Below are 25,644 nucleotides of genomic sequence, written 5' to 3' on the forward strand. Positions count from 1 at the left end.
TCTTACACGCTCACTGTAGCATGTCTGTGGATGTCTTAACAGCAGCATGCATGTACATCACCATACTAAACTGTCCAAGAGTTAGAAGTAACTTTGCAAGTACGTCAACTTATTATACTAACCCTAACCTAATAGCCTCTCATAGATTGTAGAATGTCTAAAGTGGACTATATTGAATTAAAGTGTAATGCTTGCGTTTTTTTTGGTGTAAAGTCTTTTTTCATGTGTGTCTGGCAGCTGTGTTTTAATAGTGAGACGCAGGCCGTGTTACATGAGTCTCTGTGCATGTACTGTACGTCTGTGATCTATCACGCTTCTGTCTCACTCTCAGAGTGACAGTGAGGCTGGCAGAGCGCTCGTACACTCAACAGTGGCAATGAAGCGCAGCCCTACCTTACGCCAGTCATATCTCAGCACAGATGGGGTTTGTTTTACGAGAGGGTCTGGCCAGCCAGCCAGACTCACCCGCTTTTTAATTAACCAGCGCCTGCCCTCGCAAGATGAGGAGTCACAGAAATTATGACTGCGAAACACAAACCGCAGTTCGACGTTCCCACATATGCACATACACACACTCAGCTTAGAATAGGGGGTTTTCCTAATAAATTTTATGACTTCTCGCAGATTCACAAAGGTGTGTGTGTGTGTGTGTGTGTGATGGCTCTTATTATTGTATGTAATGGTACATCTGTGTTGTGTGTTCGTCCGTAATGACAGCGCTGGAGGAAACAGGTAGTAAATTCTGAAAGTTTTGCCCTATGTTCCCAAACAGTGAGCCAGTCACATGGGTGTTAGAGGGTGTTGGGTGTGTGTGAAGAAGACGGACTGTCAGTGCGCCCCTCGGGTGGTGGTTTTTGTACCCCCGTCACCCAGGCTTTCCCACACACCACCTACAAACACCTGATTAAATCACAAACATTTAAGCGTGTGTGTGAAGGAAGAGGTTTTCCAGATGCTGTTGTTAGGTGTATCCAGCGCAACTAAGAACTGAACTCATGCCCTTTTTGCTTTTCAGTATAAATGATTCATTATTTAGACCGGCGTGATGAATACTGTACGTATGTTCTGTGTTCTGATGTTTTGTGTTGGATGGACACTGTTTGGACACTTCACATAAAACAGAGCTAGGATTTCTAGGACTATACGAACAGAATTAACATAAGAGGAATACTTCGCAGAATTAACAACACAAATGGAAGGAAAACTTCACTACTCCACGATTTGGGTCAGCCAGATGTTTTAATGTTTTTGGGCGAAATACATCATAATAATGCTTTCATGTGATGAAATATTATTCGAATTTAATCAAATGTTTTCTATTTTAACATATTTTAAAATATTATTTGTTCCTCTGATATTAAAGCTGAATTTCCAGCAACAGTTACTGTAGTCTTCAGATTCGTTCATTCATTCATTTAATAAATATAAAGTTTAAAAGAACAGTTTAAAAGAACGTTCAACGCTATCTCACGACCAATTCGTATGTATTTTACGAGGTGGCTTATTCGTACGAATTTGTACGACCTCACTCGTACAATTTTATACGACCCCAGTGACGGTTAGGTTAAGGGGCGGGGTTAGGTGTAGGTCATTCGTACAAATTCATACGAATTGTGCAAATTGTAAAATACGTACAGATTTGGGCGAAAAAGTAGAAGAAAAAAACTAATAAAAAAGTATTTTCATTCTGTTGTGGCTAATTTTTGTATTGTGGTTATTTTTGTTGTGCTGCAGACTATTTTCCTTGTTCATGATTAATATGTCGTAGTATAATTCATTTTTGTGCTGTTGCTTATTATAGCTGTGCTTTGACTTGTTATTTATTTATTTATTTGTCAACTAATCGTGGCGATATCTTTAAACGTTGGCTTGTTTCGCTCATTTTGTCGTGTCACGTCCCCATAGGCCAGTGGTGTAATCCAAATGTAATGGTGTAATTTATTTTCAAATAACATGGATGCAACATTCTGCAATTTATTTTTCCATTGTAATTATTCTGCAAAATGAAAAGTGTAGTATCATCAAACAATTCTGGTCACACTGGAAGAGTTTCATGGACTTGTTTGACATAGGGAAGTTGTTTTAGGCTTTCCCTGACATTGCATTTACTCAAGAGAAGCGGTCCGACTGTATGGGTTTGGGTCTGGTTTTGCAGGACTTGCAGATGTGTTTCGGTGAAGTCATTACTCATGGGGCGTTGTGATGAGCAGAGCTGCTGCTGTCTGCCTGAAGCAGATGGAGGTTTGTGGTTGCAGACTCCAGCAGTGGCCTGACTTTTATTGATACATGTCTGGGATTAATTTCGGAGAGAGAGGGGAAAATGACGGGAGATATCTGGCAACACAAACACATTTAGACACTCGTCAAACTAAGCCCAGTGATGGGTTGTCGTAAAGACCTTTGAGTTTCTGTGTGTATGTGACACGACAATAAATGTATCAAATTAAATTATGAAAATGCTGCGCTTTAATATTTACAGGCACAAGTTAATTAAATTAACTGAACAGCCCTACTTTTGTTTTATTAATCCCAAAAATGACAAACTTTTGTGGCATTCCACACTTGCAAAGCACAGAAATCACAGAGCCTTACAAATGTGACGTATTTCATCAATTAGCATGATTCGTCCATCAAGAAACACACATCTTCATTTCACAAACGTATCACAGAACTATGATCTTACTCCGACCGCGGATTGAGTGAGACTTCCTCTCTAATAATGTGTGTTGTTCTGTCTCACCTCACTGGCAGCCCAGACTGCTCTGTTGACTGTGATGCTAGCTTCGCCAGTGGTGTGTGTGTGCTGCGCGTCTGGACTGGAGGCAGCTTGAAAGAGTTAGGAGGTGTGTGTGTGTGTGTGTGTGTGTGTATGTGTGTGTGACGTGGAGTAATGACTCCTGGCACTGTAATGAAGGCAGCAGGATATCCTGTGTCAGGGTTGCAGGTTAGCCCTGGCTAGATAAGGTATAATGAATGGACATGAGTGTGTATATGTTTCTGTCTGTCTGGGCGAGGGCTGGTGGGGCGGCGCTAATGTCAAGGAACTGCCACATGTATAAATATAACCCCACGGCCCTCTGAAATGGTAGAAAAGTGGATATTATCTAGTCTGAGGTGAATCTTTAAAGACAATATAGAATCAAAATAGAGCTGTTTTAATGCAGGTCATGATTGATCAGGGAATGTGTCATATTGGGTTTGTCGTATGCTGGGTGTTAACAGAGGGTAGCTATGCATTTAGTAGGGTCTTCTTAGTGGTTACTAGGGAGTTTGCTTTTGTTGTTGTTGCAAAGTGATGTTCTGGTCTATAGAATTTGATGTGTTGCCTCCATATATGGCTTTTTACATCTGTTTAACCATCTAGCTAACAAAATAAAATAAAATAGAATAGAATAGAATAGAATAGAATAATAAAATAAAATAATAAAATAAAGTTTAAGTGATACAATTACTAAGACTATAACTGAAATAAAAATATAATTAAAGCTATAAATAAAATATAAATAATAATAATAAAAAAAATGACTAGAACATAATCTAATAAAACTAAATAATTTCTAAAATGAATGAAAACTGAAAATGTAAAAACAGCAGTTAATTCAAAATAAATACTATAATCTTAACCCCTTAACTGTCACTCATATTTTTGAACATTGACTTTGTAGTGCACGATCCAAGCTGACATTTTTATAATTCATGACTGAAAACATTTTGTAACATGATATTGATGTACCATTTAAGTGGTAATACAATGTCTGACTTTATAATGAGTTTTAAAGGATGGATTTTGAGATTTTAAGTTTTCAGTTGATATATAATTTCTCATGATTTCTAAAATGTGATAAAGAAAAAGGCAACAAAGAAGTCTTGTTTTTTTTAACAAAATTGCAAAATCAAAGAAAAATTTGTCAAAATTCAAAGAAGGATCAGATTGGCCTTATGCATCACATTACATTATTTAAATGTGCTATAGAATGTTCTAAATCTGATTTATGCCTTCAGAAAAATTGCACGTGAACAGAGAAGAAGAAGAAAAAAAAAACAAGGGGGAAAAGCACCAGAGAAAAAATCATGTTCGAGCAGATGTGTCTTTTCCTTCATTCGTCGTTCATTAGGTGTAAAAGTGTGTGTTGTGCGCAGTGTGCTTCTTCTCTGGTCTGTGGCCAGTTTTAGATTCCAGACGTAATGTGTGCGATAAGAATCTGATTATGGGAAACTGATCCTGGATCTCTAACCAGAGCAGTTAATTACAGCGTGGAGACACTTGTTAGAGTCAGGGGTGGACTGATGGAGCGGCAGACTTGAGTGTGTGTGTGTGTGTGTGTGTGTGTGTTTGACCTTTCTTCTGACCGTCTCCAGCTCTCCGTACATGACTGCCCTCTAGCTGTGAGACACCCTCTTCATCGCCTCCTGCTTCAGGTTCACCATCCAAAAGGGAAGCCTGGTAGATGATAAAAAAAACTTAGACTTACATAACATTAAAGAATATTTCTGTTACAGAGAAAAAAAAAAAGTCACACATTACTATGGCACAGAACTCACAAAAATACTACAACAACAATGTGTTTTTATTATCCGAGTCATTTTGCCTGCCCCTGTTCGGACTTCAGAGATACACGCTCTCACACACACACACACACACACTTCCCCAGGATATGAGCAGGGAGAGTCTTGTGTCACTGCATTACATTGTTTCGGCGCGCTCTCTGCAGAGGTGTCAGCTAAACCTTCCTGTTTTACACAATGTGAACTCTCTCAGCGTCCCCCGTTTCTGCTCAAGAGCTCAGGACGGCTTCTCACTTCACAAATCTTGTGCGTTGTGTCTAATCTTATGTCTATTAAAACACCCACAGTGGATTTCAAATGTAGGCCTACACTCCAAAAAAATGCTTGGTTATTTCAACCCCACTTTGAGTCAGATTTGGACTAACCCAACCGTTGGGATGAACTTAACCCGAAAATTGACACAAAGTTGGGTTGAAATAATCCAGCCTTTTTTAGAGTGTAATAAAATGTAATCATCTGAATAGAATATATTAGAGTAGAAATTTACATGAATCACCAAGGTCGCATTTATCTGATCAAAAATGAAGTAAAAACAGTAAATTTGTGAAATATTGTTGCAGTTTAAAATCACAGCTTTCTGTGTGAATGTATAATAAAATGCATTTTATTTCCAGCATCATTCCTTCAGTCTTCAGCGTCACACGATCCTTCACAAATCAGCCTAATATGATCTGCTGCTCAAGAAACACTTATTATTATTATTATTATTATTATTATTATTATTATTATTATTATTATTATTATTATTATTATTATCATCAATGTTTACTGATGATCATTTCAAAAGAAAAGTAAAAAAAAAAAAAAAAAAAAAACAACAACAGAGCAGCATTTATTTAATATAAATATTTTGTAACATTTAAAATGTCTATATTTCTTTAAATCTTTTTTTTTTTCACCACACGTTTGAGTTGGTTTGCATCTTGCCTGAAAGCACTCATTCAAATTGCTTATAACACACACACACACACCCACACATATAAAGCAGTGTTGATTTATTGTTACAGTTATGATTGTCTGAATGTCCTCATTTTAGTATCAATCTTGTATCTGAAACCAGTAAAACTTCCCAGTGGTTTAGGATAGAAAACCATCAGAGGGTAAAGCAGGGCTGTTCATACATTCACACACTCACACACACACACACACACACACACACACACACACACACACACACACACACACACACACACACACTCACACACACACAGCTGAGAGATAACAACTTTCAACACAATCAGATTTTTATTCTCGACAAGCACCCAATCAATGAAACGCGAAGCCTGCCAACACTGCCACTGAAATAAATGCTTTGACCCGCTTTAGTGGTTTCCAACTTTCCTTAGCACCACAACAAGAAGCGCGACGTGTTTTCAGGCCTTTGTTACTATGAACAATGTGTGAATACTCTGCGTTTGAGCCGTTTGCGCCCCTGTTATAAATGGCTGCAGCGTTGTAAAATATTGATATGTTACAGGTACATGTAGGCCTGACTGCAGGTGACGTTTATGAGATGTTCACTTTGCGCACTACATCAGTCATGCAGGTTGAGGAGCTGATCGCTGTAAAGGTGGAGCACATGTGTGTGTGTGTGTGTGTGTGTGTGTGCAGCTGCTGCTTTAAAAGGCTTTGCAGGGGAATTTCCCTCTTTTCCTTTTGTGAGAAACAAAAGTGTTCAATTCAGGGTCCATCTTATCATATATCCTGCCGGGCTTCTGTTCAGACGGAGGAAATCACATTAAAACGAGGGAGGAATTCACCAAGAATGACTTTAGCCACTGATAGCATTGTGTTTTCACTTGATTTACTAAAGGAATTATGCAAATCAGGTGACGCAGCAAACACACACACACACACACACACACACACACACAATCTCTGCTGAACACAGTTCCTCATCTTCCAGGCTGAATGAAGACTGTGATGTGTGGTACTTTACAGGGATTGTACAGCTTCACTTTAAAATGTTTAACTAACACCACACATATGGATGGTCAGAATAAAAGCACTCTATCCCATCATGTGATACATTACTGCTGCTGTAATCAATAAAAAATAAACAGAAGCATTTATATTAGAATAAATTACAGGGCTGATTAAATTCACACTATGCAATAGGCCTCATCTGCAGAGAAAGAAGGCATATTTGCACCGAACATAAAGACACTGACTTGATATTCATCTTAAAGGAGAACTGAAAAAAAAAAAAAAATTATATATATATATATATATATATATATATATATATATATATATATATATATATATATATATATATATATATATATATATATATATATTATTGTAATTTACTGCCACAAATGACTATATGACTTTCATTCTTCTGTGGAACATTAATTGTGTATATATATAAATAAATAAATAAATAAATAAATAAATATATATATATATATATATATATATATACATACTTACAAATATTTTCTGTTGTGAAGAAAGTGAGTAAATGATGACAGGATTTACATTTTTGGGTGGAGTATGACTTTGATTACAACTTACAGCTAAAGATCAACGTTTTTTTTTTTTTTTAGTTTTTTTTTTTTTTTTTTTTTTGTGTTTTTTGTTTTTTGTTCTTGTTCTAGTTTGTTTTTGTTTGTGTGTGTGTTTGTGTGTGTGTTTTTCTTTTTTTTGTTCTGATTTGTGTTTTTTTTTCTTCTTTTTTTTCTTCTGGTTTATTTTTGTTTTGTTTATATATTTATTGTTTTTTTTTTTCTGGTTTGTTTTGTTTGTTTGTTGTTTGTTGTTTGTTTATTGTTTTGTTTTGTTTTGCTTTGCTTTGCTTTGATTGACACAAACTGAAATTTGACAGAGTAATGAAAATATCTGGCATCAGTGCAGCCTCTACACAATTTGTAACTCACATCATCTATATTCATGCTAAATGTGTTCGGACAAGCCACATTCAAAGCCACTGTAAAATATATAGACATCTGTGACCTCACAAAAGTCAGGCTAGTTAAAACATTGCTTGGCAGCCATAAACAACCATAAAGAATGACATCAAAACTAAATCACTCCCATTATAATCAACAAAACTAGAAGCACACATAATCTGTAAGTGTATTGTGGGTGTGTATGTGTACCTGAAACTAGGTAAGCTGCGTGTCTGTCTAATTTCTTTGTCTTTGTCTCCTTTTTTCTGTCTCTGAGTAGCTCCATATAGAGGTCAGAGGTCACCTCTCTCTCTTACCTCGCTTTCACTCTGTCTGTTCTTCTTCAGCTACAAGACTGATCAGCACAACTAATATCACATTATTTTACTCGTTTCTGCCCGTTGAGCCCATGGAGGTGTCGACATTTTAGAAATACGGCTCGGCTCAAACTGTTTAGCACACTTCTTCTTCACCTTGGGACACAGACACTTCCCGTGGCACGTGTGTGTGTGTGTGTGTGTGTGTGTGAAGGCAGTTCCTCACACCTGATGGGAGTAATTGGGCTCTTAAAATGGCACTGAGGGGCTCTTTAACTCTAAAGCAGACTCCAGAGCTGTGCCTCTGGTATGTGACCCTTCAAACTTTTGGGAAATCGGAGAAAAAGAGAGAAAACGGGTCTGGAACTAAGAAGGCAGAGAGAAATAAGAGAGGAAAACAACTTGGTGATTGCAGGTTGGCCCTGGATTTGAGCTCATCATGGCAGGTCTGATGTTGGTACGAGAGGGAGAAATCTGGTTTGGTTGCATCGCATTGCTCACTTGCAATGTGTGTGTCATTCATTTTTGATTGAGCAACACACCAAAGTTGAACACTTAGGGTTAATCGTTTGGTCAAATCCCATAATAATAGTAGTGTTTTCTTAACAAACAGCACTGATAAATACACCGATTGTGTTTGTATTGCAAACAGGCTCACAGCAGAGAACCTGTTTCCAGTCAAACCTGGAGTTATTCTGTTTAGACAGATGAGTTCAGTCCTACTCGAACACGTCTGGATCTGTGAATGAATGAGCTTGTGTTCAGTGTACCGCATTATTCTGCGCAACGATTCATTAGATTTCAATGACAGCCGGATATTTGCATAACATCATCAGAAGTGACTCCAGGTAAACGTCAGCACCAGTGTTTCAGAGCATGGTCTTTTCCGCGCTCCACAGCAGCGTACAGAAACACATACAGTGTAATGCAAAGAAAAGAATTGGAAAAGAATTGAATAATTGGAGAATTAAAAACTATGAAATCTTTGCATAATATATATTATATCTATCTGCCTATCTATATAATTTGTACTAAAAAAAAAAAAAAACATTTTACTGTAAAAATCAATGCAGTTTTATAATAATGACCCCCCTCCCCCCCCAAAAAAAAAAAAAAAAAAATGACAAAACATGATTTGTGTTAACTATGAAACAATGTTTTTATCTGAGGATACTGTAACAGTTTGACACTCATTTGTCTTGATTTCAGTGTATAATCTCGTACGTGTTCATAATCTTTGAGTGTTAATGTGCCGGAATACAATCCCTCCGGAGTTTAACAGAGACAGATTTATTAGCATGGATTCACGCTACTTGTGTGGATATTTCGTTTCTGTCTTAACGGCACACTTTGTATTCGGTTTCAGCTTCACAGAGCCGAAGCAAACATGTACACAGAGTTTCTGTTTTCAAAGAGAGTCTCAGTGGCGTTTCTCACTTCTGCTGGGTAATATTTCAAGAAAAGAGTGCCGTAAATCTCACGAGAGAACAGCGTCCACTCTCCTTCCGGTCCTTTCTTGACGCGCTGTCTCACTTTGTCTCTCTCAGTCCCTCCATCTTTCTCTCTTTTCCCTGGACAAGTAACCAAACACCCCAAACTCCACTTCACTAGCAGTGTCAGGTTAACCAAAGTTAATCAACCAGAGTCTTCAGTGCTTTCACTGTATGACAACCTGTGTTATTAAAAATGTTACAAAAGATTTATATTTCAAATAAATGTTTCCCAATTGTTTCAACGTTGATAATCAAAATCAGTCTGTTATTTCAAAATCATCAAATCAGACTGATTTCTGAAGATCATGTGACACTGAAGACTGGAGGAATGATGCTGAAAATTCAGCTTTACATCACAGGAGTAAATTACATTTTAAAGTATATTAAAATAGAAAGAAAGTTAAGTTATTTGAATTTATAATAATATTCCACAATATTACAGTTTTAATGTATTTTAAATAAATAAAGGCAGCATTGGTGCATAAAATTATAACCATTAAAAAATAAATCTTTTTTTATTTTTTTTTTTTATTTCATGCTTTATAGTTTTGACGAGTTGATTCTATATCTTCCATCTCTGATCTCTGTCAGTGAAGTTCAGTGTCTCTGTCTGTGAATAAGTTGTGATGACAGCACCCTCTCGTTGTGTTTCTGTGTCTGCAGGTCATGGACAACAGTGGTAATGTGAAGTTCTGTCTGGACGGGGGTCTGGAGGCCGGCGGGAGCTGGCTCAAATATGTGCGCACCGCCCCGGCCCATGACGAGCACAACCTGGCCATATGCCACATCAGCGAAGATCAGGTGAGATGTTAGTCTGTCCTGCTCGCTCCGTGATCGCTCTGCTCCCTCCAGCTGGTGTGTTGACCAGTGTATCACAGCTCAAGAGGAAAGACACATGATGATAAACATGCAACTGGATAATTAGATCATTTAAGCAACTATTAGATCAGGGGTCTGAGAGGTCATGCCATGACAATATTCATTTAACCTAAGCTGCGATTCAGACAATCCTAAAATTGTTACTGCATAATGATTATGTAATTGTCATTAATAATAATAATAATAATCATCATCATCAGTGCCAGCCAGGAAATAAAATAAGACAAAACAACACAACAAATAATAATTATAATAATAATAATAAAAGCAAAGATGCGTAAATTGATCAAGAGTGAAATAATTTAAATAATAATATTATTTTGAAATAATATTTCAAAAGGGCACAATTTTAAGTGTAAATAATTTTCAATTGTTCTTTTGAACTTTCTGCTCAAAGAATCCTGAAGAAAAAAAAAACGGCATGGAGACACTTCTTTTTTAACCTTAATAATAATAATAATAATAATGTTTCTTGAGTAACTAATCAGCATTTTGGCATGATTTCTGAAGAACTGTGTGACACTGACGACAGGAGTAACGATGCTCAATATGATATTTTAAACTGACATTAGGGCTGAAAACAGAAAACGATATCACTGTAGTTTTGATCAAACAAGCACAGCCTTCTTGAGCATAAAATACTTATTTCAAAAACATAAAAAAAGAAAAAGATAAATATCACCAACCCCTAAGTTTTGAATGCTAGTGAACAGTATATTCTGCATTTTATTGTGTATTTAAACATGTCTCAACAACTGTCCCGAACAAAGGCTGACACTTTCCATTTATAATTCAGTTTATGATGTAAATGACTAATACCAGCACATCGGCACAACCATGCTCCAACACTGAAATCATCACTGCAGCATTTATTGCAGTCATAAATGTACCCAGTTTGATAATATGTATTGCGGAAGCTCAGTTTATGATACTTATTCTGCCAGCAGTCACTGAATCACATTATATAACAGGATGTGGGACCTCCAGGTTAGTAGATCAGATTGATCTGTCTTTAAGAGTCTGACAGAGCTCTTACGCTGAACATCCGGTGAAAGTGTCAGGAAGATGAGGACAGAACCGGCTGCTGCTGGTCAGCGCTCACACAACAGATGAAAACAGCCTGTGTCTGATGTCTCTGTCAGAGGAAGTGACTCAGAGTCACAGACAGGACACTCCTGAATCGTGTAATCCACCGTCTCCAATCATTTGCTTTCTTTGAAAGGACGAGCAGTTGTCTCTTTAAGATAAGGTATCTGATCTGTCATAAAGCTGAGATCTCATAACAGACTGTACGCTGGCTTTGTTCAGGGTCTCAGTCTGATCGTGAAGCTCTTGTGCTGTAGTCGAGTGGGGATTGTTTTATCAAACTGATTAAATGAGGGTTCATGGTGGATGACTTATTTAGCTTGTGCTCACTTTCTAATGTTATAAGACAGTTTTGTGTAAATCTGTTGTTATTACAGACCTGGGTGAATGTTCTAGCTGGTCTTTTCTACACAAAGAATGGAAATGTGGATGGTGACTGCGAAGCCGTCTAAACCACGTGTGCACTATACACTAAATTAGCGAGAAAGAGATCTAAATTTAACTGTATTAGCCCATCCACTGTCCCAGCTAACAAGGACCAACAAATATGAATAAAAGAAGATCATTTATTTAAAATATATATCTTTTCCAACAATATTTGCTACAGTTCAATAGTTTGGGGTCAGTCAATTTTTAACCTTTTTTTTTTTTTTTTTTTTTTTTTTTTTTGAAAGGAATTAAAAATTGTATTCAGAAAGGATGTGTTCGATTGTTAAAGTTATATTGTTATAAAAAATATATATTTTGAATAAATGCTGTTCTTTTGAACTTTTTATTCATCAAAGAATCCTGAAAAAACTATCGCAGTTTCCAAAAAAAAAATATATATATATATTTGGCAGCACAACTTGATATTTCTAATAATAAATCAACATATTAGAATTATTTCTGAAGGATCATGTGACACTGGAGAAATGGCTGGTGGAATTTAAGCTTTGCATCACAAAAATAAATTATATTTTAAAGGATATTAAAATAGAAATCATAATTTCATATTATAATAACATTTTACTTTTTTTTTTAAATCGAATAAATCCAACCTTGATGAGCAGAAGAGACTTCTTTTTAAAAACATTACAAGTCTTACTGATCCCAAACTTTAGACCGGTTGTGTGTGTGTGTGTGTGTGTGTGTGTGCAAGCTTAACTTAAATGGAAACATTAGATAAAAGTTCTTAGAACGTTATTTTCTACTGATGTTATTTACACCGAACCTAGCACAACTCTATATTAATGCTCTATATTTGAATGAGAACATGGCTGAGATTTCAAAGTCAGGACATTCTGCCTCAATTGTATTGTGTTCCACCCAAAGAAAGTCAGTCATAAGGGTCGGAACAACATTAGGGTGAGCAAATAATGACAGCATTTTCATTTTCGGGTGAATTGTTCCTTTAAGTGTGCCATTTTTGGGGGCTGTTTTAGATTACATGCATAAGTGGATCACTTTCCTTGTTATTATTCTGCCACTTTTAGACTCACTTAAAACAGTCTGATTGACTCGTGGAACGAGCCAAAGCCTTAGCTTTTGTCTCTTGGCTAACGGGGGCAGCTAGTGTGGCCACCGCAGTTTTAGAGGCTGACACATAAAACACAAGCCTAACAAACAGAGGAGGACAGGAGGACAGCCTCTGTGACTGACAACCACCGGCTGCAGAACCCAATCATTAAAGCCGTTTCAGTTCAATGAGCAGCCACCGCTGGGTCCACAGGAGAATAATATCTCCTGCTAAAATCACCACTAAATACATGGTTTCTATTTACTTCCTCCCTTCTTCTGTTGGTTTTTTCCCCCCTTTCTTACCCTTTCTCATCTTTTGCACACTTTTTAGGACAACAGCCTATTATTTATTCAGAACGGCCGCACAATGCAAAAATGCATAATTCATTGAACTTTGTACTTTGCGCATTCTCAGTGCACGAGCCGTATGGAAATATGCACACGCCCAGCAAATTCTGATGTGCCTGTAACCTTTTAAAATCAACCGGGATCATTTATTTACTTGTTTACGCATTTGTCTCTGGCGTCCGGGCCCCTGAAAACACGGCTCAAGTGTGTAGCGCTGCGTTTCACTCTTTCAGGCCTTACGCTTTAATGTGTTTTTATGCTATGACTGTCGTTCGAGGTGTGAATGCTTCTTAATAGCAGTTCGCGGGGCGAGGGTGTTAGCTTTAAGAAAAGAAGGTTTTGTTGTGTTATTGTAACAGGTGCAAAATTAGCTTAAAAACTGGGTGAGCTTATCCACTTTTGTGTAAAAGTATGTTTTTAAATATGTCATTTGCATATCTGATGTTATCTACTCGCGCTGAGAGAGTGTACTCCGGTTTTTGGCCTTCGCGCTCTGAGACAATAGAGCGGGTGGACGTATTCGGGCTTTCCATTCAGCAAGACTGTTGACCTCTGACCCCCCTCCCTCATCTCTCAAGATGCACTTAAACTGTTTGTCAGAAAAACTGAAGATTACAGCCAGATCTGCCATGCCATAGCCGTCTGTTTCTGAAGGGCTGAGGACGTGCAAACACACACACATATAAACCCTTTTGCCTACGATTATAAAACAATTTTTGTCAGAATTAAAAAAATAATAATAATAATAATTATTATTCCAGTGGTTTTGTATTTAGAAAGAAACACCAGGAAGTTACTGTGTGTTGCACTTTCATATCAAACGAACTAAATCTCATGCATTCAATTACTTATTAGCTACTGAGTTATGCATGTTTGCTAGGGAGGAACTTGTAAAAATCTCTGACGTCTTGTCATGCAGTTTAGTTTTTATATGGTTTTGGCATTTGATCAGAGAGTTGTTATGATGAACTTTGTTCTGATCTTGTCTTAATCATGTCAGAATCAGCGCACCCAAATAAAAGTGAATTTGACATCTATATTTATATCCTATATATTCATGTCAGTGATTGTCTGCATGCACTTATATGAATGCGTGTGTGTCCATGTGTGTGTGTGTGACAGACAGGGGATTATTGTCACCTAAGTGATGGATGATGCATCGGCCCCCAGCACTTGAAAGCATCATGAGGGGGTCAAGATGGCTCTCTCAGTGCTGTCAGATGCTGAAAAGATTTACTGTAGAGACAGCTTAGCCCCATCATAATAGATTGCTTTTGGGGTGAAAGGTAGGCATTACCACGCTGCACCCAGAGCGGATGAGAACTAGCCAAAGACCACAGCACAATCTGACATCCAGCGTCTGTCTTTCACAAATTGATCATGTAAGTTTCAGCCTGATTCCGGCAGGTTGAGCACCTGCATTGTTTGTGCCATTTTATGATATGCATTTTTCATGATGTAATGACTTTTTTATCTGATTGAACTGATTTGTACAAAGTTTATTCTATTATTATTAAATGTTTGTTGATTCTGTTATATTCTAATTGTTTTACAATAGAAATTTGAGTTGGCCTAAAAAATAAAATAAAATAATAAATAAAAAAACGCATGATAATTAGATTATATCCGCTGGAGATGAAATGACACTCGTTGTATTTCCTCAATGTATCATAAGCAATAAGCAACAAACTCAAAAGAAACGGTGATAATTATATTTTGTTATACATTCATAAAACGGTAAAAACTGGAATATAGATCTTAATTAAAACAATATCATAAATAATAATAGTAGCTATTTTAATTATAATCGCGCCTATAATATTATTACAAAATATGAAATAATATAGCGTAGGCCTACAGTGTTTTCTTTTATATTGTCATATGTAGATATAAATACATCTACATTAGCTACTAGGTCGTTATATTCAAATATAATAACTGGAGAAAAACAACGCTGTATTTCTTTAATCTATACTGAAATATGGTTTATAATTGACCTAAAATAAATTCCTTGAAATTTAGGTTTCAATTAACGGTAATTTATTCAATATTACTTGATTCAATATTAAACATCTGCTAAACGTTCGTGGCGGAAGACGACGAGTAAAAACAGGTGCGTGCGTTTAAAGCCCCGTGGAAAACAGCGCAGAGGGTATTTTTGACATTTTCATAAGCTGGGAAAGATACATTTTCCATCAATAATAGATTCACGCGGTGGTCAGAGGAGGAGAGGACATGGGGAGGGGTTCAGTCCTTTTGGTTGGAGATAAGAGAGGAGGAGTGGCCGACAGAGAGAATCACTAATGAGCCTGACTCACCTCATCAAAGACGCGCGTGCTCCTCTGTCTCGCGCTGCTGTGGCGCGCTGTCATGATACTATGGGTTGCGTGCTGAACTCTACGGGACCAGAGCTGCTATTACAACTGGAGGCGTTGAGATCCACCGCTCAACAAATAGCCCAACTTTATCAACTCTCGGAAAAGAAAAAGGTCAGGAATGCTCTTAACTTCGTTTAACTGTAAATGTAATATTAATGTTAACCATAATAATAGCTGTGTTACACATTGGCCGCCCCTCTTGAGCGGGGAAAAAACGATTCTTTGGCCTACTTTTGTAACACACATTAGAGTTGTCACAACATTAAAGCTCTGAGATGAAGTTTGTGCAGTTTATTTAGCTGTGTGTCTTGATTTCGGAGAGCGGCCCAGACCTGCTGCTGTCTCCTGGTCCTGAGCGCCCTCATGAGGGAGAGAGCGGTACTGCAGCCTTCAGCCGACCGCTCCTGGGCACTTCATCCTGATTGTTGTCAAGTCGATTTAGTTACGTTAAAGTCTATATATATATATATATATATATATATATATATATATATATATATATATATTGATTTACAGAATAAATGCAGGCTGTTTGGAGTGTATATGTTGGAACACATCAGATGTGGTTTGTCATCACAATTTTCTCTGGAAGGATTTTAATTGTGTTTAATTGAGGAAACTTTGCAGCAAAACATCAGTCTAAGAAAAAGTTAAAATAAAAAAGAGCGCGAGGATAATGTAAACAAGCTGTATGAATGTGCAACAAATAAAATGATAAACATTGGTAAAATCATTTTAGTAGGCTACACGGAAATGTGAAAATGTCCTGCAGCATGTATAAGCAACACAATACTGTTAGTTATGTACTTATGTATTATTTTGTATTTTTAAAACTACCAACAATTGTTTTTGCGTGCGTGTTGTTCGGTTTATTTTAAATTAAAAACGAAAACGCACCGAACAAATCTGATTCCGATCACATTGTTTTAATGCATTTAACATGCACATTTTTTATATTACTCTATATTATTGTACTCTTTAATTTCACCTGTTTTTGTTGCATGTGATGCGCTCGGTTATTTTGGTTGTGAGTTTTCATCTATTTATTGTTGGCCTTCGGTAAATAAACAACCAAATGAAGCACGCGCGATTTCAGATGCGCTTTGTGTTTAATAATTACTGCAATATCCTCTCCTTTGTGATCGTTTGATGCGTGCGTTTTTGATCCGGATTAGGCTACAACAAAAAAATACAAATATTTATATTATTGCTTTTACATTTGCAATTCAAAATAAAGCCTATGTCTATGAAAAGCACGGATGATGATGATGATTATGATAATAATAATTTAAGGACTTTTTATTTACTGTTATAAAATGCTTATACATATTTTTTCTTTTTTTTTGCAGATCTATTATAAAGCTATTCGAGATATTGAAATAGGGGAGGAGTTACTGGTGTACATGAAGGACGGAGTTTTCCCCGAGGGCTCGATGGCACCGAACCTGGAAGGTGAGATTAATGCAAGTCATTAGGCCCTCTTTTAAACAAACTCACACAGACCACACTCATTCACCTCTGCCAGCAGTTAGTAAGATGCTGTATGTGGCCTGTGCATGTCTTGTTATACAAAGTTCGGACGATGAAGAAAAAAAAAAAAAAAAAAAAAAATCAGTACATTTAAACCCAGAGGCAGCTGAACTAGTACTGGCTAATTTTCTAAATGGAAGGTTTCTAATTGTGTCATATATAAATATATAAAATAATAATAAAATACAATAGCTCTTCTTTTTTTTTTTTTTTTTTTTTTTTTTTTTTTTTTTTACACAAATAAAAAAATTATATGCATTGCACTGTACACAGTGGCAGCATTATTGTTTTTGTCTCCTTCATTTCAATGTTTTTTTTTAAGCATCGGTGGTCACTTGTAGTTTCCTTAATTCGAATACAGAAGTTGGCCGTCTTAAAACAGGCTCACAATCTTCTCAATCTTTTTTTTTTTTTTTTTTTTTTTTAAGTGATCTGGTAATTTTGCTATTGAAGCGCAGAGTAGTTGATACAGACTAGAAAATTGCAAAAGCACTGAAGTGTGTCACAGTGCAGCAGTCGCTCTCCAACACATGCAAAAGGTTTTATCTGATAGAGATGTGTCTCAGATCTCCCTGCCAAAAAGCCAAGAAGAAAGCTCTCCGAGAGAAAAGAGAGACAGGGACGCCAAAAGATGCAAGCCAGGCTCCACTCAGACAGATCAATTCAGAGAACAAAAGAAAAGTAACGTGTAGAGTGGAATGAGCATGGTCAATGAAGGCTGAGAGAAACAGACAGACAGAGTGAGAGCTCTCTACATCTACCTCCGTCCGTGGCTTATCGGTGGTGGAATTTGGAGTGGAGCTGGAGGAGTCTCCAGGGACCTCACCCATGCTCACAGATTAGCCGCTAAACTGCACATAATTGTGTTCCCCCTGCGTCTCTCCAAGAGCTATTAGTTTCCCATTCCCTGTCGTTTTTTCCCAACATTCCTGCCTTTGTCATTAGTGCTACCGATGGGACGGAGAGATAATGTCTCGGATTCTTTTTAGGGCTAAAAAAAATAAAATAAAACTCAGCACAGAAATGAAATGAGCAATTTTTCTTGACTTCAGTTTTCCCCATAAAGGCCTCTTTGAGGTCACAAGGGCATTTTATTCCAAATACTCGTTTATTTCGCAGGAAGTCTATGTGCATTGCTGTGGAGTGTGTTCTGTCAATATGCATCTCGGTAATGAATTGAAAAACAGAACAGAATCTGTGGTGTAATCCTAGATTAGACATCATCAGTGCAAGCTTTGCATGGGCTTCGCTTTCAAAACATTGAGTCAAAGAAGAATGAAACTCATCCACCTTGGCCTGATCTGGGCAGTGCATGGAGTATATCAGAGTTATCAGTGAGTTTGATTGGAGGATGATGATAACTAATGCATCAGACCGTAGAGTTTCCACGACTCTTGGGTTATCTGTGAACTTGGCTTTATTGTCAGGACAAATGCGAGGATAAAACAGCATGACTGTTTTAGTCATTTAATCACTGATATTCAGTCTAATGCATTAGCTTTAATGTTGTTAGTTCTATAAAGGTTTCTGTTCACGTTATTTCCAAGGGGTTCAAGGTTTTTATTAAATTCATCTTGAATATGTGTTCTGAAACCTTACTACCAAAAATGCATGTTTATTTTAATGTTACGCATTTGATATCTATCAAGAAATATGTGGAGACCTACGTTAGACTTAAATTCATTACTTTTCTGAATGTTTTTGATGTGCAACCAAGTGGCGTCTGCAAACAAATGCTTTTAAGCAGCTTTAGTGATGTTCTTGTGGATGTATGAAGTCAGTTCTCTCAGTTCTCACAGGTGTCCTATAGAAGAGTAACCAAAGGTGCAGTTTCCACTAACATTACAGTAGTATATCTATTGTTTTATCATTTAAATCCTACTTTTGTGAAACTTCTTAATGGAAAGTGTGCTTTCTTTTTAAAGTATATGACACTTGATTGTTTTTGTTTTTTTGGTCATCTAATTTAACAACATTCAGGCATTTTTAAATGTGGCTCAAGTGTGCAAATACATTTTGAGGTCTGGTTCTGGAGGCTGAACATTTTATCATTGAAAATGACCTTCTAATAGCTATTGTTGAGCAACTGTGTGATGGCGTCCCCACAGATGAGGTGATGTACCGCTGTGAACACTGTGATGAGCTCTTCACATCAAAGCTGGAGTTACGGCGGCATCAGAAATACTCCTGCAGTAGCAGCAGCTCTATCTTTGACTCGCTGAGCGAAGACTTCAAACAGGAGCAGGAGGACAGCGATGAGCCGGTTCACGAGTGCAAAGACTGTGAAAAGATCTTCCCTAGCGAGTACAGGTCCGTACTTCCCCACCACACGCACAATTTCTAATTACCCGCCAAGCTTTAGCAAACCCCCAAGCTGTTATAATCATAAAACAAACAGAAAAAAACAGTTTCGTTGTAAAACAATGGTTTTTCATACGTATTTGTCTTATTTGCCGTATTCTGAACTGATTTTATTGCATATGTTTATGTTAAAAGTGTATAATAAACATGTGCATGACTAATATGTTTATCTTACAAAAATAAACAAAAATGCCCTTCAATCAAACATTGATATTTACTAAAATTGCAATAAGCCACATAGGTAAACGTTATTAACATGACACAGACTGCAAAGAAAAAGGTTGCCACAAACTATATTTGGCATCTGCCTAATGTGGCTACCAAGTGACAGGTGATCTTGATGTAAAAAAAAAAAATTAATTAATAAAATAAAATCTAATCTAAGAAGATAAGCCTGTTTGTTTTGCTATTCTAACTGTACATGGGAATGTGATTTAGTTATATTATTTGCATTTAGCATTGTTCTTCCCTTGACACAACAGACCAATTTAGAAACACCGGCCTACATGGTGGTCACACAGAAAATATTTATGGTGTTCTTATGTATTCTTAGTCTCGGGCAGCACATGATCGTACACACAGATGAGAGAGAGTACAAGTGTGACCAGTGCCCCAAAGCTTTCAACTGGAAATCCAACCTCATTCGCCATCAGATGTCACATGACAGTGGCAAGCGCTTCGAGTGTGAAAACTGTGATAAGGTAGGTTATGGCGACTTACTGCAACCACTTATATTTTTAAAAGCGTCAATTCGATTTTATGTGGGAAGTTGAAACATAACATGCCCCTGGAGTAATATGTAGTTGATGAACATGTGATATCTTTTACATTCAGGAGTTTGTTTTATAATGTCATGCAGTGTGACAAATGTACATGCATGTAGTCTCTTGATTAATGTGAGATCATGAAGACTGCAGAGCAATTATTAGAAGAAATAGCCAAATTTTGCTTTAAAATACTTTTTGATAGATGTCACACCAGAAGACATTTCAGCCTTCCAAATAATGTTAATTACTGCAGATTTAAATATATTATAGTGCAATTAAAACAATTTTCAATAAATTTCATTTCCAAGTGATTGCTCTTCTTATGTTTCTGTGGGTTCTTCAGGTGTTCACAGACCCCAGCAACCTCCAGCGCCACATCCGCTCTCAGCACGTCGGTGCCCGAGCCCACACCTGCCCTGAGTGTGGCAAGACCTTTGCCACCTCCTCGGGCCTCAAGCAGCACAAGCACATACACAGCAGTGTCAAGCCTTTCATCTGTAAGTCTGAGCAGTCTTGTCTAAGCCTCAGATACAATTACCAGTGTCCAAAGACCTCCCGGCTAGCTCCACCCCAAGATTGTGACAGCTGTTGTTTTATAGGTCAGAGAAACTAAATGAAATTCTAGAGCCATTCTTTGTTTTGTTCTACATTTGTTTGCGCTTTTCGTTAGTGGTTTTTGGCATTCTTAATTACTCCATTTTCCTTTCTTCTGTTTTTTTTTTTTTTAACTACATTTTCTATTGAGGGCCCATTAGGCTTGTATATGGCCAAGGCAGAGGCAGATTTAATGTTTAGAGGTAAATGTCTCTGCCGTGTCTTTGATGCCCTCATACCAACACTGAGAAAGCACCATCTTCTTTTTGCTTGGCTTCACAAGTTTCTGTGTGTTTATGTCCAAAGTCCAAATGCATGTATGCTGTACCAGTGTACATGTATTTGTATGTATACAAACTTAGTTGAAATAGCTCTACTGTTAATGAAGAATCTCATTGAGTTATTAATATGCTAATGGATCATATTTTTATCATATAACATTAGTGTTTTTCTCTCACCTTCAAAACAGAGTAGAATTCAATGTACAGTAGAGCAGTAGCCAACCACACACTCCTAGAGTCCTACTTTACTGCATACTTCAGTTTCAGCCATTCTCCAGCACACTTGCATGAAATTGTCAAGTAATTCAAACACCTTGATTTGTTGCCTCTTGAGATGGAGATAACTCTACAGGAAGGTAGCCCTCTAGGAGCAGGATTGGCTACCCATTTTGTAGACAGTGCGATGTTTGTTGAACATAATAAACAGCATGCACAGTTAACTGGTCGATCTAACCAGCTGCCGGATTATCACTGTTATTGAATAAACACCAAATAAAAACAGTATGTTAATAGAATTAACCAGTTATGTGTGTTCTCCCAGGTGAGGTGTGTCACAAATCGTATACCCAGTTCTCTAACCTGTGCCGTCACAAACGGATGCATGCAGACTGCCGCTCCCAGATCAAGTGTAAAGACTGTGGACAAATGTTCAGCACTACCTCTTCCCTCAACAAGCATCGGCGCTTTTGCGAGGGCAAAAACCATTATAATCCTGGAGGCATATTCACACCAGGCATACCAATGACATCCAGTCCCATTTTAGGCAAGTCCAAGTCTCATCATGGCTTGAACCATAGTGGACTTGGTTTCGGTGATTACTTCCCATCCAGGCCGCATCATGCAGGTTTGCCCTTTTCTCCAGCACCCCCTGGATTCCCAGCCCTTTCCCATGGCTTCCCAGGGATCTTTCCCCCATCGCTATATCCTAGACCGCCATTGTTACCTCCTAGTCCACTGCTCAAGAGCCCAATTAGTAACAGTCAAGATGGAAAGCTGCCTTCTCTTGATGCTCCTACTCTTTCTGAGGTCATGAACAACAGCAATGGCAATGTAGGGAGCGGTCTCAGCAGCCAGTCAGAGGACAATCGAGAGTCCAAACTGGATTTGTCGTTCCACAACAACAAGAATAAAGTGAAGATAAATTATATGTCTGATGGTAGTGACTTGGAAGATGTGAACACATCGAGCGGCACAGATCTAGACACCACCACTGGCACAGTGTCTGGCTCAGATCTAGAAAGTGAGGCAGAGAGTGAACGGGAGAAGAGTAGGAGGAAACCAGTGCAGGAGAGCAAGCAGGACGAAGTGAGCAGCAGTTTAGTAGCTGTCTCCAGTTCAGGTAACCTCCCTTGCGAGCGTCCATTCCTCTCCTCCCAGCACTCCTTTTTCCCGCCACCAGAAGAGCAAGCACTTCCACCCTCCGGAGCCACCACTGACTCCATTAAAGCCATTGCCTCAATTGCAGAAAAGTATTTTGGCCCAGGCTTAATGGGCTTGCAGGAGAAGAAGATGGGCAACTTAAACTACCATTCCATGTTCCCTTTCCAGTTTCTGCCCAACTTCCCACATTCCTTTTACCCATTCACAGACAGAGCACTCAATCCTGGCATGTTCTTCAAACCTGAGCCTAAATCCCCTCGTGAGCACATACAGAAATTACCTACAGCCACTGGTGCGGATTCACCCTTTGACCTAACCACCAAACCCAAGGAGGTCAAACCTCTTCCTCCACCCCCCAGCAAGCCAGCCTTGCCATCTAATACCCCCTTGGCCCCTGGCGAGGAACAACCTCTGGACCTCAGCATAGGCAGTCGAAGCCGAGCCAACCAGAATGGCGGCACACACAATCAGCGCAAGAATCACGCCTATGGTGCAAACTGCAAAGCAGCTAAAGATGAACACCTAGCACTAACTCAGTCCCAGAACTTGCACCCGCCCCAGATGCTTCAGCCGCAAGTATCCCTTCCACAGCCACCTCCTCCCCAGCAGCAGCCGTCGCTCCACTACGCCAAGCCCTCGCCATTCTTCATGGACCCAATCTACAGGTATTTCAACCCGAGTAGGTCTTATAGTAAGACCCAACACAAAGACAATTCAAAGCTGTAGCTGGTGATATTTTTTAACTAAACAAGTTATTGAAAAAGTATAGATACCCAGTAGGTTTTTAACCAACCATCGTTCGTACGTAACCCTTGGTGCTGTTGTCCAGCAGGGTGGAGAAGAGGAAGCTCATAGACCCAGTAGGAGCTCTAAAGGAGAAGTACTTGAGGCAGGCACCACTACTTTTCCATCCTCAGGTATTCCTTACATACATTTGCTTTACATCCTCTTGTACATTGGTAAAGATTCTGCTCGTCTTTGCATTCGAGTACAGCAGAGCATGGCGAGACACTGAAAGTACATTCCCGGTATACTCCACCTCAGGTCTGTTTTGGTTCAAGGGGAGCCTTGATGTTTTAAAAAGTTCTGACATCTGATGTTATTTATTTTCATTAGATTATTTTCATCATGAAGATAATCTCGAAAGAGGTATTGCCTGTTTTCTGACATGCTGTGCATTCAAAATTCGTTATCGTTTGCTTAGAAAAACAACCCCCATTGTTTTGTTAGAACTTTTAAACCTTTCCCACGTTTGAACATTGACAACAATAATGAAAATATTATTAATAATGGCCTTTTGAATTGAAACAAATTATGCCACACACTTGCGGAGTAGACCATTGTCTCTGGGAAGTTCTCCATTGAGTCCCACCGCTAATAACTTCCTAGCATTTCTTTCTTGCTCTGGCTGCCTAGATAATGTCTGCATGTCGATCAGGGACTTCCTGTGTTTGTGTGTAATAGAATGGCCTCTCTTGTTGGGAACTGTCTTATCTGACCTGTAAATCTGGCCTCCATCAATGCTGACCTACCTCCCCCCAAATCTAAACCTTCTCTCGCTCTTTCCTTTTCTCTTTTCAGCAACCCCCTATTTAATCAAATGTCTATTTTGACTTCTACAAATGGTATAAATATCTATCCATCTATCTATCTATCTATCTATCTATCTATCTATCTATCTATCTATCTATCTATCTATCTATCTATCTATCTATCATCACCTGTTATAGCACCTGTATATTCTAAACTAAAACACTCAAGGTGAATCAAGGTGATACCGAGACGTGTAAATAAATTAAAACACACTGTCTGTCTCTGTGTTTATCCATATTCCAAAAGCAGGAAGGATGTAAGCTTTTTCTGGCCACAGAGCCGCATAGCAAACCCTTTGTTCTGCAGCAGGGGAAGTACTATCAGCAAGGGGTATCTTAAACTGCATTGTATGGTTACTGCTCATGGAGGTGAATGGCTCTTTCAGACGCTTCTCTCAGAGATTTGTTGGGAACAAAGTAGGAGCCGGGGGCTCCCATGGGGCTGCTCGAGTGGCTGCCAACGTGCCATAGGTTAGGGAGGTCACTCTTGAACAACACAATCAAGACTCGACCTTCTGATATATAACTTCCTCCAGCTTTCTATCCTGTCTGGTTATGATGCAAACTCCCAGGCACTCTGTCAGAGTTCATTACCACTGCTGTTATTTTGTTCTTTATGCATCTGCCCTAAAAAATAAAATGTTTCTTAGTCCCAGATGGGTTGTAATCTCACACAAAATCAATTCAAGAGAAGTTTCTGATTAAACGAGCCCCTGAGCTGTGCATCAAACACAGAGTATTCCTCTCTGAACTCGCCTCGTGTTCTCTCCTCAGGTGTCTGCGATGGAAAACATGACTGAGAAGTTGGAAAGCTTTAGCGCTCTGAAACTGGATGCTCCCAATTCCCTCCAGCACTCCTCACACCACCTTTTTAACTTCCGCTCTCCGCCTCCCTCTCTCTCCGATGCTATCTTACGCAAAGGCAAGGAGCGATACACCTGCAGGTGAGCGCCACTCATGAAACAAGAGTAAACAACATCCTTACTCTGCAGCTTTACTTAAAGCATCTTTACCATATCATCATATTTAAATGTATACATCAACACACTAATACACACCTAATAGAGGAAGAAAGTATATAGAAATACAGTAACCAATAATCTGCTTTTGTTTTAATATCCAACCAAAATTTACATTGAGTATGCCCGGACAATGCGTTACATGACTCTGAATATGGGAGTTGTAACAATGCTGGATTACAGTTTTAGAGTCTGTTTTTTATCCTTTGCAGGTACTGTGGGAAAATCTTTCCTAGGTCAGCTAATCTTACAAGGCACTTACGAACACACACAGGAGAACAACCCTACAGGTAAGCCACTCTTAGACCTACACTCTTTCTCACACACACACAAATGCAGTATTGAAATTCTGAAGCTTTGTGACTCCTGTGCGCAGGAGAATTTGCAGGAGTAGTTTGACATTGGCATTTTGCTAAGCTAACAACACAATATTTTTATAAGCAGCCTACATAGCAAATAATTTGATGAGTATTATGCTGCATAGATTTGGAACAACCCTTGTGTTGGGAACGTGTCTGTAATGTAATCAGCTAATAGGTTTTGGAACAGAACTTTACTTTTTCTACCCCATGCATACATTCAAGTAACTTTGCATGGCTTTTGGTGCGATCCCACATAGTCACCCAAAAAAAACAATATAGCCTAAAATCCAAACTTTA

General features: G+C 38.3%; 1 protein-coding gene across 7 annotated transcripts in view; it reads left to right on the top strand.

Moving 5' to 3' along the window:
- The window catches only part of LOC113097232 (PR domain zinc finger protein 16-like), a 204,588-nt gene that overhangs the window by 164,599 nt on the left and 14,345 nt on the right, over positions 1–25,644 (top strand). For 2 of the 7 annotated variants that reach the window (XM_026262438.1, XM_026262442.1), the window contains exons 4-12: positions 9,934–10,071; positions 16,811–16,913; positions 19,100–19,301; positions 19,906–20,053; positions 20,463–20,718; positions 21,536–23,039; positions 23,204–23,291; positions 24,741–24,910; positions 25,198–25,275. In XM_026262438.1, the coding sequence (XP_026118223.1) occupies positions 9,934–10,071; positions 16,811–16,913; positions 19,100–19,301; positions 19,906–20,053; positions 20,463–20,718; positions 21,536–23,039; positions 23,204–23,291; positions 24,741–24,910; positions 25,198–25,275 (2,687 nt within the window). Of the gene's footprint in view, positions 1–9,933; positions 10,072–15,179; positions 15,573–16,810; positions 16,914–19,099; positions 19,302–19,905; positions 20,054–20,462; positions 20,719–21,517; positions 23,040–23,203; positions 23,292–24,740; positions 24,911–25,197; positions 25,276–25,644 lie in introns of those variants that run through there. The other 5 variants (XM_026262439.1, XM_026262440.1, XM_026262445.1 and 2 more) reach the window with 5 other exon arrangements.

Source organism: Carassius auratus, unplaced genomic scaffold (assembly GCF_003368295.1).
Source record: "Carassius auratus strain Wakin unplaced genomic scaffold, ASM336829v1 scaf_tig00216160, whole genome shotgun sequence".
Lineage (NCBI taxonomy): Eukaryota > Metazoa > Chordata > Actinopteri > Cypriniformes > Cyprinidae > Carassius > Carassius auratus.